At 39.7% G+C, this 16,530-nt stretch overlaps 1 protein-coding gene across 1 annotated transcript; it reads left to right on the top strand.

Moving 5' to 3' along the window:
* The first annotated feature begins 498 nt into the window (after positions 1-498).
* Positions 499-13,568, top strand: LOC106821266 (eukaryotic translation initiation factor 3 subunit K-like). The gene is made up of 7 exons (XM_014826001.1): positions 499-572; positions 4,342-4,440; positions 5,174-5,394; positions 8,899-8,934; positions 11,425-11,502; positions 12,271-12,393; positions 12,601-13,568. The coding sequence occupies exons 1-7, from the start codon at positions 520-522 to the stop codon at positions 12,630-12,632; spliced, it is 642 nt and encodes a 213-aa protein (XP_014681487.1). The 5' UTR covers positions 499-519; the 3' UTR covers positions 12,633-13,568.
* Positions 13,569-16,530: the final 2,962 nt, after the last annotated feature.

The following is a 16,530-nucleotide window of genomic DNA, read 5'->3' as shown; positions in this document are numbered from 1 at the left end:
AGAGAGAGAGAGAGAGAGAGAGAGAGAGAGAGAGATTAAGTGCGCGCCCACGCGATGGAGAGAGAGACCACGCGTACGAGCGATCGAAAGAGAATGGTAAGAATGCCAAGACGTGCGCTCGGCCAAGCTATAGCTAATGTTTGTGCATGCCAGGTGTGTAATGGGGAACAAGGTAAGCGAGTGTTGAAAGTTTTTTCTTGCGTTTTTATATACTTGTATACACTTACATAACACTTATCTCCACACACAAGTATATATATATATATATATATATATATATAATACATGTATACAATACTAAATTATATAACTCAGACAATTTCGAAAATTACGTGGTGCATATTTTAATTGATTTATTCAACATAAGTCGATTCTCCGTAGTATTATTATGGTGATGCAAACATTAGCCAATTAACAAACAACTATATATTGTAAAGGAAAAAATGCTAATACTATAGATTGCGTGTGTGCGTACTTCCATCACCAGATGGCGCGCATCTACAAACTTCCACCGGCAAAATGGCGGAACAGATGAGAAGTCATGTTGCCACATTGTTGCGAGGAATTGACAGGTTGTTACTGAATTTTAAGCCACCATTTGATTTCTCGCGCACCAAAACTAGTATTACGTCGATTTTCTCTATATGTACACATATCACATAATAGTCCTATATACATGTAGTGTTTATAGTAACGCGGTCGTCTCTGAAATCTGAATTATTGACAGCAGGCTGTCTGTAGACTGACTGTAGCACAGCCACAGGGACTTGAGGCGGAAAAAAAGTGTTATATATATAAATAGAAGATTATAATTCTAATTCTATATATATATATATATATATAACTTCTATTTATATATATAACACTTTTCTTTTTTTTTCGCCTCAAGTCCCTGTGGTCTGTAGACTACTGTAGTCTGTAGTCTGGGCTGCGACTAGGGGCAGCGCGTCTCCCAAATCCGAAAGGCGCCAAATTATTATTATATATATTTTTTGAATTAGGGATAGGATTAGGGTTAGGGTTAACTGATTTTATTAATTGTTAATTAATAATGCGCCATCTAGCGGATCACTAGCTCGCTCCTGAGTCTCAGCCCTGAGTTGGACTTGGGAGAAGCGCTGTTCCTAGTGGCATTTCTGTAGTCTGTACCACGGCACAGGCACTTGAAACGTTTCAATAAAATATAATGCTATTGCTAACTAAATACGAAATCTATTTACCATCTACCAAATTCTTAATGTTTCTATACTCTCTTTCACTTATTATTGCCGACAGTTTCGTGTAAATTCCGTCCAAATTCTACGTCCAACATACGCTGCCTGCGGCCATTGCTCTCGCGGCTGCACTGTTGCACGCTTACACTTATAAGTTATATATATATATAGCAGGTAGGAAAGCTAGATACAATAATATAACCCAACAAGAGTAGGGTTACAACGCGTTCCTATCCTTTTGTGTGGAGGAACCTGCGGTTTGCTGGTGCGTTTTCAGAGACTAGAACTTCCAAACTGTATTTATTCTCAACACGAACCTTTCTCCGCTGTCTTGGAGCTTACTATGTATCACAATACTCTGTATTAAACTAATATAACCTGTTACAAAAATTCAAAGTGACGAGCGGCGAATATACTGAGCGCCATTTCTGTTGACCTGTGACGTACGCATTCCCAATGCGCATAGCGATCGGCAAACGCAGCGCCCTCTGATTGGTCGGTGAATCCGCTCTTCAAACCGAACAGGTTATATAACAGGTTAACTGTAACAGGTTATATTAGTTTAATACAGAGTATTGTGATACATAGTACGTCCCCGGATAGCGGAGAAAGGTTCGTGTTTAGAATAAACCCAGTTTGGAAGTTGTAGTCTCGAAAAACGAACCATAAAACCGCCCTGAGTGAATCACTCAGGGCGCCTCCACAGAAAACTATAGTACGCATTGTAACCCTACTCTTGTTGGGTTACATTATTGTATCTAGTAGGAAAGCGTGATCGCAAAATTTGTTCGACGCTCGCTTGATTTCACACTCACAGCACGAATACCACATCCAACAGCTTTCATCTTGTTTCTCTTTCAAGAACAGTGTTCACTTGTTATAAAAACATACTGTCTCTGTTCGTAACCGAGCTGTGTCACGCGAAATCACACAAAGTCTGACGAAATTCTCGCGTTCACGAACCTTGCCCTGTAATGTAAATGGCTGTCAGAATCAGGAAACACCTACCGGCGCTCTTCATGACCTCATTCTTGCGCTGCAACGTTTTTGCAACGTTCCAATGGCGAGGCTCGTACGGGAGTTGGAAAGCAGTGTGCCGCCTGCGCGCCGCCTATAGTCCATAAACTGGCACTCGCTCCCACCTCTCAGCTTAGTTACTCGATGGGTAATCGGGGTGGGAGCGAGTACCAGTCTATATAGCCCCCTATATGTCCCTCTGCTCTCATCTATGCATGAAGTGGGCGTGCGTCAACATAGGCATGTAGTTGCCTGTGTGATGTGAGTGTGATATACGGAAAAGCATTAAAAAATGTCAAAATTTGGTTAAAACAGCAAGTGAAATGTCAGGGTGGTTAATTGGTTAATGGTCAGGAATGGTTAATTTGAAATGAAATGAATAATTTGAATTTGAATGCAAAAAATGAACCATAACTTATAAAAGATGGCACTTAATACCAAACCCTGATGGGCTTTCTACAGCAATGTGTTGCCATTCAAACGAGTGTAAAATTAAATTATTTCGAGTTATAATGACAGAGAAATATCCATTTTATTTATACATTGGTTATTGTGGCAGAAATCGTTCTACTTTTCACAATAAACGACGGCCAGTGTGCAAAATGGTTGACTCTATGTGAAACATCTATACTGTGACATATCTATGACTAACTGAAACCATTCAATTGGTAAAATGTTCTGTGCATCTTGAGAAATTGTGAGAAATTACGAGGTTACTACTAGCAATTTTATGCGAAACGCACAACTGTTGCTGCGTACTGCATGACGGCACTAATTTACGAGTCGATAAACCCGGGCTATGGTACTGAGGTATAAATGTTATTTTCGTCTGCATGGCAATTTTAACTATCAGGCTACAATTAAAAAAATCTTTGTTTGCCCTCACCCGTGGAGGCTGAAAAGTTTGGGTAGGTAGGTAGACTTTAATTTTTTTTGAGGGGTTCTTTTTACAAATTCAGCATGGTGTCTACATGCTCAGGTGTGCTTGTGTGGAGGTACCTTTTATGTTGAATGTTTGTTTTGCTTGGTACATAATAATGTATCGCCTACAGATTTATATAATGTACAGTGATACAATTTGTGAAAAAAAAAGAATGAGAAAGATCAATAAAAATGTTTGAGTCGGCCCCTTTTTGGCGGGTCGGTCGGGTGAGGCAAACAAACAATATTTTTATTATGGACTCGATCACTGACAGTTGATGGCTGTAGGAAGGTTGAGGCTAATATATTCTGGCGTAATGAATACTGTGAACTGGTTGATTGGATCATGTCTCTGCCGTCATCAGTAAATGTCTGTTTAAAGGGCAATGGCTTATTGCACGTATGCAGCCAATCAAAATGCTCTGAAAGCTTTCATACATTGATATATGGAGAAATAAGCATGTAAAGTAGTGGCACCTAGTGTTAGTGATCGAATATGACTGAAAGTGAAAGTGGGAAATCAATGAAATTTTGCATTAAACCTTTTAAGTGTATCCTTCCTTAAAACTGAAAGTGTGTGGTGCATTGGTATATTACATATTGAGATGTGAGAACAATAGAATATACTTAGTTGTTCAATTGACTTTAATTATTAACCTGGCCTGATGCAATATTGTTTTTTTAGAGTAGTGAACGGTGACTTTCTAATATTAAAGCCTTGCACCCTCCTTTGTATTTATTCACTCATGATATCATGAAATGCTCATTAATTCTATTTATTCGATCAATGCAGATGTTATATGTCTAGGCCTATATATGAAGTACATGCACTATACAAATGTGTTGTGATTCAATTCTTCGAAGTTCTTACATGTGCAAGTGATGTTGTACAGTTTAAGGGAACTTGTTAGATCAGCTGTGTTGCTTTGGTAGCAATTGTTTATTCCTAACCTTACTTTGTTAAAATGGTTATCACCGCCTCTGGCACAACATCGCATAGCAGTGGGAAACGCTGCCGGTCATAGCAGTGCTGGAGGGGGTATTGTCGTGTGAACATGTCTCCAAGTGGCACGAGTTACTTGGGAAAAGTGTAAGAGCAGGATATTTCCCTTTTCAGAGCATCCCAATTGTGTGAATATTAATGTTGAAGAGTTGTAAATAATTAATATAAGGAACTATCACTTTTTAGGTATAACCCAGAAAATCTCCCAGCATTGGAAAGATATATTGGAATGCAGGCCAGAGAGAATACCTATGATTTGGAAGCAAATCTAGCCGTGCTAAAACTGTAAGTAAAGGCTGCTATTTTTCCGGAACTGCAAAAATGCATTCAGTTACTTATACATCGTGTACTTTATTATCTTATATCGTTGCCTAATCACTTTGTCAGCATTGCTCATCCTTTGAGGCTATAGTGTGCACGTAATTAGGTAAGAGTGATAAACACCTAAGCTCATTACATTTATAATTGAGTGTTGATAGCCAAATTCGAAATTACCACATAGAATGTGATAGTAGTTGTTGTGATGAAATATGCAGTTTACTGTGCATAAAAGAGTTGAATGGTTTTATGTTGGCTGAATAACTAGTTGAAATAGTAACTTTTGCCCAGAATATTCTAAATGTAGAGTATCACTGTATCCATGGTTAAAACTTTGAAATGCAGCATGTCACAGTCAGTAATCATCTCATCATGTAAAAACGTATTATTGATAAACTTAGACCCCTGTCTATATAGGATTGTTGACATTTCCATTGATTGACAGTTATGCAGTGAAACCATCGTTATAGAATAGTCACTTGTCTATAAGGCGTTTTCCTTATGCATGACCTTTATTACAGGTTTGATGGTATAGTTACTAGTTATATAAATTTCTTTATATTTTAAAATATAGTATCATAATTATCAGCTTACTGGAGTGACTGCTGCTATTAGCGTGATTCAAGATTTATGGATATTCTACTGATTTTTGAAATTCTTAGTTTTAGATGGTGATATGATAGTTTATTTCTATTTTCAGGTACCAATTCAACCCAATATTCTACCAGGCATCTGTCGCTTCACTAATACTTCTCAAGGCATTGACCAACCTTCCGCACACTGATTTTGTCTTGTGCAAGTGTCTCATGGATCAAGTGCATTTGGAGGAGGAACCATCACAGCGAATTCTTCTGCTGTCAGAACTTCTAGAAACGTGCAAGTTTAAAGAGTTCTGGGTAAATTGCTTGCATTCTTCAATAAGTGTTTTCTACTTTTTCCCATGTATTTTTTTGTATGTCTCAGTTTTTCGTGAAGAATTGATGTAAGAATGACATTATTTTTGGGAAAAAAAAGTGCATTACTTCTTTCAAGTTTGTCTGAATCGTGGGCTGTCTTTGCATGTGGAGAGATGGTTCAGTATGTACTTCGCAGTGTCTCTCCTAGTAAAGGTGCCATTGGTCTGTGGTGGAATTGGGTTGGCTGGTAATGGGGTGCATTTGCATTATGGTGCATGCTGACTATTTTGAACAGTTAATGAAGTATATCACATGGAATGAAATTTAACCACATTTCAGTACAATCCAGAGACATTTCTAGTACATGATATTCAGACTTATGCTAGCCGCACAATATCCAACCCGAGCACGATCGGGAGGCTTACGTCTTGATCGGGAGGCTTAAGTTTGGCTCGGGAGGTTATTTTGGCCCGATTCGAATTTAGAAATCGGGAGCGGATAGTGTACGAGGGCTTACGGCGCGACTCGGATAGTGTGCGTGGCCATCCGACCCGACGCCGAGCGCTGAGGAAAATTGACCAATCACAGAGCAGTGCCATGGGAACCGCAGTCTGTCAAAATGGCGGGAAAACACTCTCGACGGTGGGCATATGTTTCCATGTTCCGGGTTAGGGTTGGAGTTAGGGTTAGGGTTAGGGTTTTTGCATCCTTCCTTGATATACGGAGTCTGATGCGGAAGTTGATATGCGTAGTATGGAATATGACCATGCGCAACCACCAGCACCATCAGCAGGCTGTATGCATTCAACTTCGGAGATAGCCGAGTTCGTGCGTGACGTACAGTGACGTCACGCGAATACTCTGTTTCATGGAAACATGCCGACCACTCCCGACCCTTAGTACACGCTAAATCCGCTTGGAACGCCACGAGAGTGCCATGGTTTGCGCCAACTTTGAGTCGGACAGTGTGCGGGGGCCTCCCGATCGATCGGGAGCGGGTCGTATAGTGTGCGAGGGCTTAGTGCTGTGCACAGTGCAACATCGTATAGTGTGCGGCTAGCATTAGACATACAGTGAAATTTTCGTGCGATTTAAAAACCAAATTATTTGAACTTTTGTTACTAATGTAAATGAATTGATTCCCTTGTGCAGTGTACGATATACACATACAACGTTTATTGATATAGTATGTGTTCAAGCCTGGTGAACGTATGTTGTACGAGATTTTTTTTAATAATTAACAAATTTTACGTAGTAAGTAAGTAGTGTAAAATAGACCACCTTTTAAAATTTTATTTTATTTTTCTTAAAATATGCATTTACATCTATATATATCAGGAGTAGATAAAGGGAAGGAGTGTGACTCCAATAAACAAGGGAAATTCGTCATTTACTAGCCTTATAATACCTACGATTTACTACGCGTAACTCATCCAACTGGGAGCTCAAATCGGACACAGTACATTCGACCATCATCGAGTACCAGATCGTTTCCTCGTAGACACCCGCAATCCGGAGATACAGACTAAAACATACGACACGATTCTCCAATCTTTGTCCATTAATCAACCGTAGCAATCGCCTATGATTCAGACAAAAGGCAGCACGATTGCCCGGCGTGCCCGCTGCCGCTGCTTTGGCTCTGTTGGAAATGTGGAACGTAGCGTTTGTGGCTCGCGAGGAGATTGGACATCGACGCAATCATAGACGAGCTAATCATGACCTTTTGCAGCTAGTATGCCCCCCCCCAACCGCAATCAGCAGCAGCTCTGGCGGCTCAGCCAGCGTGTATAACGCGTGATATAAACAATACGTACTGTTACGTGCAATACGTGCGTACAATATACGTGCTGTTAGGCTCCTGCTCACGTGCAGAGGTTCGTGTACACGTTGCTATGACTATATTGCTGTCACTGGTCATGTAAATAAATAGTACAATAATAAATAAATATAATAAATAGTAAATAAAACAACTCGGGTATAGAGAAGCAAAAATGTTTATGAGCAAGGACACCAGACGTGTGAGGTCGCTGTCTATGTGCTCAAGCAACACGACACGATCACTGTGGTCGAGAATGCAGCTCTTCTCGAACACTGCTTCTAATGTTTAGCTGCTAATGCTGGCACGTCAGGTGTCTTTAACAGCAGCACACACTTTCTTAATTTCGGCGTCTGTCAGAGCTACGATCTTTCGTGGTGTTTTTCGTCTTCTGTCTTTTCTGGATTATTCTTACGCGGTGCCATGTTGATATTTCACTTATCGCATAGATACTAACCGAAGTTGGGTTAGTATCTATGCTTACCGGCTCTAGCGAGAAACAACAGAACAAACAGATGTTCCGCTGTCGCTGCAGCGGCTCCAGGTACAGCATACAGGCTACAATAGCACGCCGCCGTTGCGTCTATGATTGCGTCGATTTCCAATCTCCCGCGAGCACAAACGCTACCGTTCCACATTCCAACAGAGCCAAAGCAGCGGCAGCGGCACAGCCGGGCAATCGTGCTGCCTTTGTGTGAATCATAGGCGATTGCTACGGTTGATTAATGGACAAAGATTGGAGAATCGTGTCGTAATGTTTAGTCTGTATCTCCGGATTGCGGGTGTCTACGAGGAAACGATATGGTACGATTGATGGTCGAGATGTACTGTGTCCGATTTGAGCTCAAGTTGGATGAGTTAGCCGTTAGTAAATCGAAGGTATTATAAGGCTAGTAAATGACGAATTTCCCTTGTTTATTGGAGTCACACTCCTTCCCTTTATCTACTCCTGATATATATCCTTCAATGTAGGAGTAGTTTCTCTCTCATAACCTAAAGTAGCTCACTTTGTGTTTGGTAAGCAACTACCTTGTCGTATTAACAAGACAGAGGAGAGAATTTGCATATGAATCTTTAAGATCATACCATGTATACGCAAATGTATCGGATGGTTTATTTTTTCGTTGTCATAAATACATAACTTACTAGCCGCGTTCACACGTAGCAAGAATCGCGGTATTTAGCGCTTCACAACGAGGCAAAAATACGAGGCCCAAGAAATACGGTATCTAAACAGATCCGGTATTTCCATGTAAATACGAGGCTTCCCAGACCCCGAATAATTTGACGTGCTTGAGAAATACCGGATTTCTTTTAGACCGCGCATTTCCTCGTGTGAACGCTATAATACCGGATTTCTGAGCCGCCGTATTTTATAGACTGTCTGGCGCTCGACAGTTCCAGTGTAACGCAAGTGGAACTGACGAGGTATACCAGTCTACGTATTTTATCGGCAGTTGGTGCCATTGCATTGTTTATTTTGCATTGTTCGCTGATTGTTAAGCAGGCCGCAGCTCGCAAATACCGTATTTCTGGAGCCGCGAATCAGCGTGTGAACGCTCGGCCGCGTATTTGTCTCAGATACGTATTTCGCAAAATCGGTATTTCAGAAATATGAGGTCTCGTGTGAACGAGGCTAGTATCTGACTACCTAATCTGTAAAATATTTTTTTCTAGCGCGGAAATTCAAGAAGATCCAGATTACGACAGCTGGTATCACAGGATTTGAAGATTCAATACGAAAATGTAGGTGTAAATATCACATCAGTGGAATAACCTCACTTTGACATTTGTTAGTGTTTCCGCTTTGTAAGTATCTTATTCAAAACAAGAAACACAACTCGCCGTGATTCTGTCTGTTTTCTGTAATTGCTAGTGCAATCTTGATTGTACATCGCGTGACTCTCTTACTAGCACCAGCAGAAATTGGTATTCAATTGAAAATGCATGGAAAAGCCATTTTGCCAGTTTTTTAGCTCATCTGACATAGTCAGATTGCAGCTTGTAGAATCGGTATGAGTGTGCAGCCGTGCGTCCGTCCGCCGTGCGTGCGTCCAGCCGTGCGTGCGTCCCTCAACAGTTGGGCAACAAATCTAAACGGCTCGACGTACGGTCACGATACTTCGGAACGTGGGGGTAAACCGAAAATGATTGGGATGTCGAAAGCTGGGGGTCAAAGGTCAAGAGGTGTAAAAGAAGGGGGAACATTCCCTCCTTAACTTAAGGTATAGGAGAAATCAGAATTGTGGCACAAATCTAAACGGCTCGACCTAGGGCTTGTAATAGTCGGTGTATATCATTATGGTAGGAAAAAGCCATCAACTGTGCTGAAATTGGAGGTCACAGTCAAAGATCAATGGGCACAGGACAGATTTTTACACATTTTCTGAGGACATGGTCTGACGGAGCGATTGAAAAAACTTTTTTGTTTTTAGCAGTGACCTACAATTTTATTGGCTTTATTGAAAGGACCATTAAAATGTACTTTCGCTTGACATGCGAAGAGTAAGTGTCGGATAATCTTTTTGACCCTCAAGAGGAGGGTTAAACATGGATTTGTTGACTGTTAACAAAGACTGAACTGCTTTTGCTATTGTGGATGTCAGGCTACAGTTGCACAGTTCAATTGCAAAGGCAAATGTTTGTTGAACAAGGTTTTGACGCTCCTTAAATCATATTTATTTTCTAAGCAGTCTGAACTAGCACCTGTATTTAGCACACTGTAATGAACCCTGAATGCTTGCGTGGGTAGCAAAAACATGGGGGCAGCCTATTATGCATGCATGGGTTAACTGGCACTATTCTAATCATAATTATTGCCTGGCAACTGCAATGCAGATGTGTTAACTTCACAGTTGAGCGAAATTCTCGCCGCCTGATATACTTGATTCAGCAACTCAATGGAGTGAGTTATCATGCACGAAGGGTGATGCACTATTTGATTATTGATGACACTTGCACGCGGCCATCTCGCGGCACTGCCTTTTGCTACAGAGCCCGCTCCACCCGCCCCTCCCCCCACTCTCCCCCCACTACCACCCACTACGCTGCGCGCTCGACGCATATTCATGATAACATGTTAATATAGCGAAGTCATTAAAGGTTACACAGCTGTATCTTTATTACTGTACTACCGGTATAGCAAAGCTAGCTATCATAGATTTGAGATCTGTATTAGTAGTATCCTAGATATTGCCTGAGCGCGAAAGCGGTGGCGCGAGGGCCGCACTTGATTCGGTGCCAGTGAGTTTATCAGAAGAATACCCGCTACAGTAGAGTCCCTATATACAGAGAGTTGCCGCCATGACGAGTCGGAAAAAATAGGGCACGTGATCGCTGCCGGCATGTTGTTTCCAAATGGATCAACACCGCTGCCGCTTAAAGTACAGCGCTGTATGGATACGCTGTACAATGCGTCCATAGTAATTAATTAGACTAATCGTGCTTCAATATAACTCAAGATTTACAGAGATTATAGCTAAGATATTGTCTATGTGTATGTGCTAGATTTATAGAACTGCAAAACAAATATTACAGCTGCGAGCGAGTGGAGAGTGGAACGCATTTATCTTGTGAATTACAGTTGTCATTATTCTTCCAAAATGACTAGCTGCTGGTTTTACACTAAGAAAGTGTACAATTAAGCTATCATATGCGCGCGAACGATTTGAGTTACTTTTCTAGAAATCTAGATAATCATAAACACACATGTTTATCCATGATCTCTGTGATTCTTGAGTTTATTGAAGCGCGAGTGGTTTAATTAATTAGCAAGTGTCTACGCGCGGTATCGCACAGGCTAATATACGCACGGCTATTGGGCGGTAAGAAAGTGTACAATTAAACTATCATATGGCGCGAACGATTTGAGTTACATTTCTATAAATCTAGCTACACATAGACACATGTCTTAGCTATAATCTCTGTAATTTTTTAGTTTATTGACGCACGATTAGTCTAATTAATTACTACGGACCATTGTACAGCGTATCCATACAGCGCTGTACTTAAGCGGCAGCGGTATTGATACATCTGGAAACAACATGGCGTCAAATCCTGAGTTGGCGCAACTCTCTGTATATAGGGACTCTAGGCTACAGTACACGTCAGTTGAGCGCTGTCGCTCTGCGGCACTTGTTGTATTTAAAGTTTATCGTTGTTATGTGAAGGGCAGCCATGGCCTACTCTGCTTGTGGCCAGATGCAGTCATGATTTCGTGTAATCAATATTTTGCAGTTATCTGTCATGTCGTTGGAATCACATACCAAACTATTGAGCGAAGCTTGCTGCAAGATCTTCTGGGTGGAATATCTGGTAGGATGCATTTAATCATTTCATTGTGTTAGTAGCAAAATAGCCGAAGGCATGTTAGATGCATAACTATTTGGATCTTCTACACTAGTCATAAATATTGTTTAACATCTCTTATCTGTATGTAGATAACACTTGCTGTAAATCTACAGTGTAATTGTAATAGCATTTCTGAGTGAATTTTTGTGATTCTACGATTATTAGTTCAGTTTCAAGTTTGGCTGTCATTAATTTTCTTGTTGTGATAAGGCCAAAACAAAATATATGCGTGGTTACCGTTACATGCCGAAAAAATAGGGTAGGTAGGGAAAACTTTTTATTTTCTTGAAATATTTTATTTACAAACCATGTCCGAAGGATGTGCGTTGTGCCTTTTGAAGCAGGAACTGTCCAATTCATATTTTTTTTTTTTTTTTACTTTAAAGAAAATTGACAATAAAATGTTTAGGGTTGCTGGAAATAAATAGGGTCGGTCGGGAAACCGTAACCACACCTATACTTTGTTTTGGCCTAATGAAACCATGAGCTTTTCAACTCAACTAAGTAGAATAGCTTGCAGATGAAATGGAAATTCCCAATATGATTTTTGTGTGATTTTTATCGATTTGATACTATTCATTCTGCCGGATTTCTTTGGGTGGTATCAATGATTTTTTTAATACTTGTTATCCTGCATTTACCAATTTTTGACGAGCTCATGCTGTATAACATGTATAATATATAGATATCTTTAATGTGGAATTTTATACATTTTTCTATTTTGATGAACAGATGCACAGTTGAAACAGTGGATGACAAAGTATGGGTGGAAGGAAGGTGGTAACCATGTGTACATAGCCAATCAAGAGGAGAACATCAAGACTAAAAACATTACTGAGAAAATCGAATTCGAGCGTGAGTACACATACAGTTACACATATAGTGAACCTGGTTTGCATACATGTGCTTCTATTTGCTTGAAGAATTCAAGTGAGAGCTATGATAACAGATTTTTCAACTATATTTTGTAAATTGGGTAACGTTTTGTCAATGATTGTTATTAGTAACTGTGATTGCCAGTTGTCATGTTTTATAACCTTTGATTACTTTTGTTATTTTTAGATGTTGCTGCAATCATGGCCATGTCCAAGTGAATCTATCCATCTCGTCCTTCTCCTTATTTCATGTAATAAATACTGTAGCAGGAGATGCAGTTTCAATAAAATATGCCATTTTGTCAGTCTATGCCATATTGTTTGGTTTTCACAAATACAAATATCTTACATGTACCTAATGTTGATTCCATGTTAAATAGAGGGGCTTAAAAATAATGCTATCCTATTGTAAAACTATACATGTGCACGGTGCTTTTGTAACTAACCTAAAGTGAGAAACAAGGACATTTTGCTTTCAGGTATTCAATGAACTAAGAACTGTTTCTCAGCTCTGTCAGAATCATAGATATCACATATACATGTATATATGATATCTATGGTTGAAGATGGGCAATACCTTTATAATAATCCCTTGCATTGACTGAATGAGTTTCCACAATGCATATCATCTCCATTTACTGTAATGCATAAAACTGACTAAAAGATAAGTCGTGCTGCTTGGGTGTACAAATCATGGACATTTATTCAGGTGTAAGTGTTGATTTCACACCACACAGTTTTGCATACATACATGCAAGAGATAAGATATAAGAGCAACTATGAACATTTTCATTGGTGATTATTGCTAACAAAATATTTAATCCTTCATTAGGCATTCGTTATCATGGTGCTTTGTTCTGTTAGGTTTCAGTTCAGTTTATTAATACAGGTTTTTTTTACTATAATTGCCAGTGTACACATTTGTGATGGGTTTATACATCCATTAATAGTTTCATTCTGTCACTGACATGTATAATGTTACTTAAATTTTGTTTCTGGATGAACATCAACAAATATCGGACAGTGTAGTCAACTGGTGCGCATGACTAACCTAAAACCAAACCCAAACTTATTTCGCAGCTTGTGAGATGCTCTGATGCAGTAGACACACTCCAAATTTGTAAGGCATCTAATAAACGTTTGACTGCATAATAACACTACTTCTACTTGTCATGTGCTCACGATAAATGAGACCACACTTCTTTTTACACCTCAAATTACATGTATTTTATAGGCCCTCGCCACTATCAGCATTGTAAACTATTCCTCGAAATTGTACAATGTACCGCATTGTAGGTAGGAAAAAACTTAGCTATTGTAATGTCCGCTACACTCGCTTATAGCGTGCAAGGTGGTCTTTTAAGTCATTTCTGAGAACAAAGTTCTGTATAAGCCACGAATTACAGTTACATTTATCACAGAGGTATCACATAAAAGATAGACATTAACAAAAGAAAAACTTAAATTCTGTAGACCTATACATAATAGGTTAATATTCACAACAGGAGTCAAACACTGAATAACATACACTTGAGCTTTCAAACAAATATACAAATATATCGACTATTACATTAGATTTAAATATAATTTAGAAATTTAATATATTGATTATTTTGTTGTGACTATTTTATACAAATGGTGCAGTTCATATTGTATCACAGAACATCGTGTGGTGCAAGGCTCATATCTCGTAAAATTAACACAGTCTCACTCTTCATGTCACTTCTTTAATTTGATATACACTGAGCCACGATTATTCATAGTTGGATGTTTTTATTATACATTATTTATAATAAATTATCCACGAACAAAGCGATGGTATCTGTATATGCTCATAAAGTATGTAATTAAGTGCCCATAAAGTATGTAATTAAGAGCCTATAAAGTATGTAATTAAGTGCCCATAAACCCCACTTATGTGCTTTTGATATGGCATAACAGGATCGTGTGTATATGTCTTATTACACTCGTTAACACTTGGTGTTTTAATACTTGCTTGCATTGTTTCTTGTGCGTCATTAGTCCAGTTATTGTATCGGTATTTCTCCGTATGTCAGATTTCATTTTGTATTAGGTACCTTAGCATTTCATTTCTATTTCTTTTGGATTGTGATTGCAGTAGTTATTGCCGAAAATCACAGTCACCTCGAAATATATTCGATACTATATATACAAATTAAGCTGTTATTCTAATTTTACACGGTATGATATTTTAATATCACCTCTCTGCATATAGTCCCTAAAAAGATGTGATCCGCGTTTCTATCTCATTCAATGATAATTTTTCATATTCAATATAACGACACTATAACATAATTATTTAAACAAGTAAATAAATGTACACAAAAGAGCATAGCATAATACTTATATTAGTATCTAAGTATTATCCTCTCTGAAGTATATATATATATATGGTATCAGGACAAATACCCCCCGGACAATTACCCCCCCCCATGCCATTCACCCCCAGACAATTACCCCTTTGACAATCACCCACCCGGACAATTACCCCCAGGACAATCACCCCCCGGACATTTACCCGCCGGACATTTAACCCACGAACATTTATCCCATTACGAACATTTAGAGGAGGAGTTAGAGGACGACGGAGAAGGTAGTGGAGGAGGAGGAGGTAGAGGAGGGTGCAGGTGGTTGTTGAGGGAGGAGGGGAGAATGTGATGGAGGAGGAGGAGATTACGCGTAGTAAATCGTAGGTATTATAAGGCTAGTAAATGACGAATTTCCCTTGTTTATTGGAGTCACACTCCTTCCCTTTATCTACTCCTGATATATATCCCTTCAATGTAGGAGTAGTTTCTCGTCTCATAACCTAAAGTAGCTCACTTTGTGTTTGGTAAGCAACTACCTTGTTCGTATTTAACAAGACCAGAGGAGAGAATTTGCATATGAATCTTTAAGATCATACCATGTATACGCAAAATGTATCGGATGGTTTGATTTTTTCGTTGTCATAAATACATAACTTACTAGCCGCGTTCACACGTAGCAAGAAATCCGGTATTTAGCGTTCACACGAGGCAAAATACGAGGCCCAAGAAATACGGTATCTAAACAGATCCGGTATTTTATGTAAATACGAGGCTTCCCAGACCCCGAATAATTTGACGTGCTTGAGAAATACCGGATTTCTTAGACCGCGCATTTCCTCGTGTGAACGCTAAATACCGGATTTCTGAAGCCGCGTATTTTATAGACTGGTCTGCGCTCGACAGTTCCAGTGTAACGCAAGTGGAACTGACGAGCGTATACCAGTCTACGTATTTTATCGGCAGTTGGTGCGCATTGCATTGTTTATTTTGCATTGTTCGCTTGATTGTTTAAAGCAGTTCGCAGCTCGCAAATACCGTATTTCTGGAGCCGCGAATCAGCGTGTGAACGCTCGGCCGCGTATTTGTCTCAGATACGGTATTTCGCAAATACCGTATTTCTGGAGCCGCGAATCAGCGTGTGAACGCTCGGCCGCGTATTTGTCTCAGATACGGTATTTCGCAAATCCGGTATTTCAGAAATATGAGGTCTCGTGTGAACGAGGCTAGTATCTGACTACCTAATCTGTAAAATATTTTTTTCTAGCGGGAAATTCAAGAAGATCCAGATACGACAGCTGGTATCACAGGATTTGAAGATTCAATACGAAAATGTAGGTGTAAATATCACATCAGTGGAATACCTCACTTTGACATTTGTTAGTGTTTCCCTTTGTAGTATCTTATTCACAAACAAGAACACAACTCGCGTGATTCTGTCTGTTCTTCTGTAATGCTAGTGCAATCTTGATTGTACATCGGTGACTCTCTTACTAGCACCAGCAGAAATTGTATTCAATTGAAAATGCATGGAAAAGCCATTTTGCCAGTTTTTAGCTCATCTGACATAGTCAGATGCAGCTTGTAGAATCGGATGAGTGTGCAGCCGTGCGTCCGTCCGGCCGTGCGTGCGTCCAGCCGTGCGTGCGTCCCTCAACAGTTGGGCACAAATCTAAACGGCTCGACGTACGGTCACGATATTCCGAACGTGGGGGGTAAACCGAAAATGAGTTGGGATGTCGAAGCTGGGGGTCAAAGGTCAAGAGGTGTAAAAGAAGGGGGAACATTCC

The sequence above is a fragment of the Priapulus caudatus genome, unplaced genomic scaffold, assembly GCF_000485595.1.
Source record: "Priapulus caudatus unplaced genomic scaffold, Priapulus_caudatus-5.0.1 Scaffold66, whole genome shotgun sequence".
Taxonomy (NCBI): domain Eukaryota; kingdom Metazoa; phylum Priapulida; class Priapulimorpha; order Priapulimorphida; family Priapulidae; genus Priapulus; species Priapulus caudatus.
This window is presented reverse-complemented; position numbering and strand designations above follow the sequence as displayed.

Bases quoted from the DNA above. Each gene is read 5' to 3' on its own strand.
- LOC106821266 (XM_014826001.1), top strand. From the start codon at position 520: ATGGCGGAACAGATGAGAAGTCATGTTGCCACATTGTTGCGAGGAATT. The intron at 5,395-8,898 runs GTGTTTTCTACT...AGATTACGACAG, and splicing joins TTGCTTGCATTCTTCAATAA to CTGGTATCACAGGATTTGAA. The intron at 12,394-12,600 runs GTGAGTACACAT...TGTTATTTTTAG, and splicing joins TGAGAAAATCGAATTCGAGC to ATGTTGCTGCAATCATGGCC.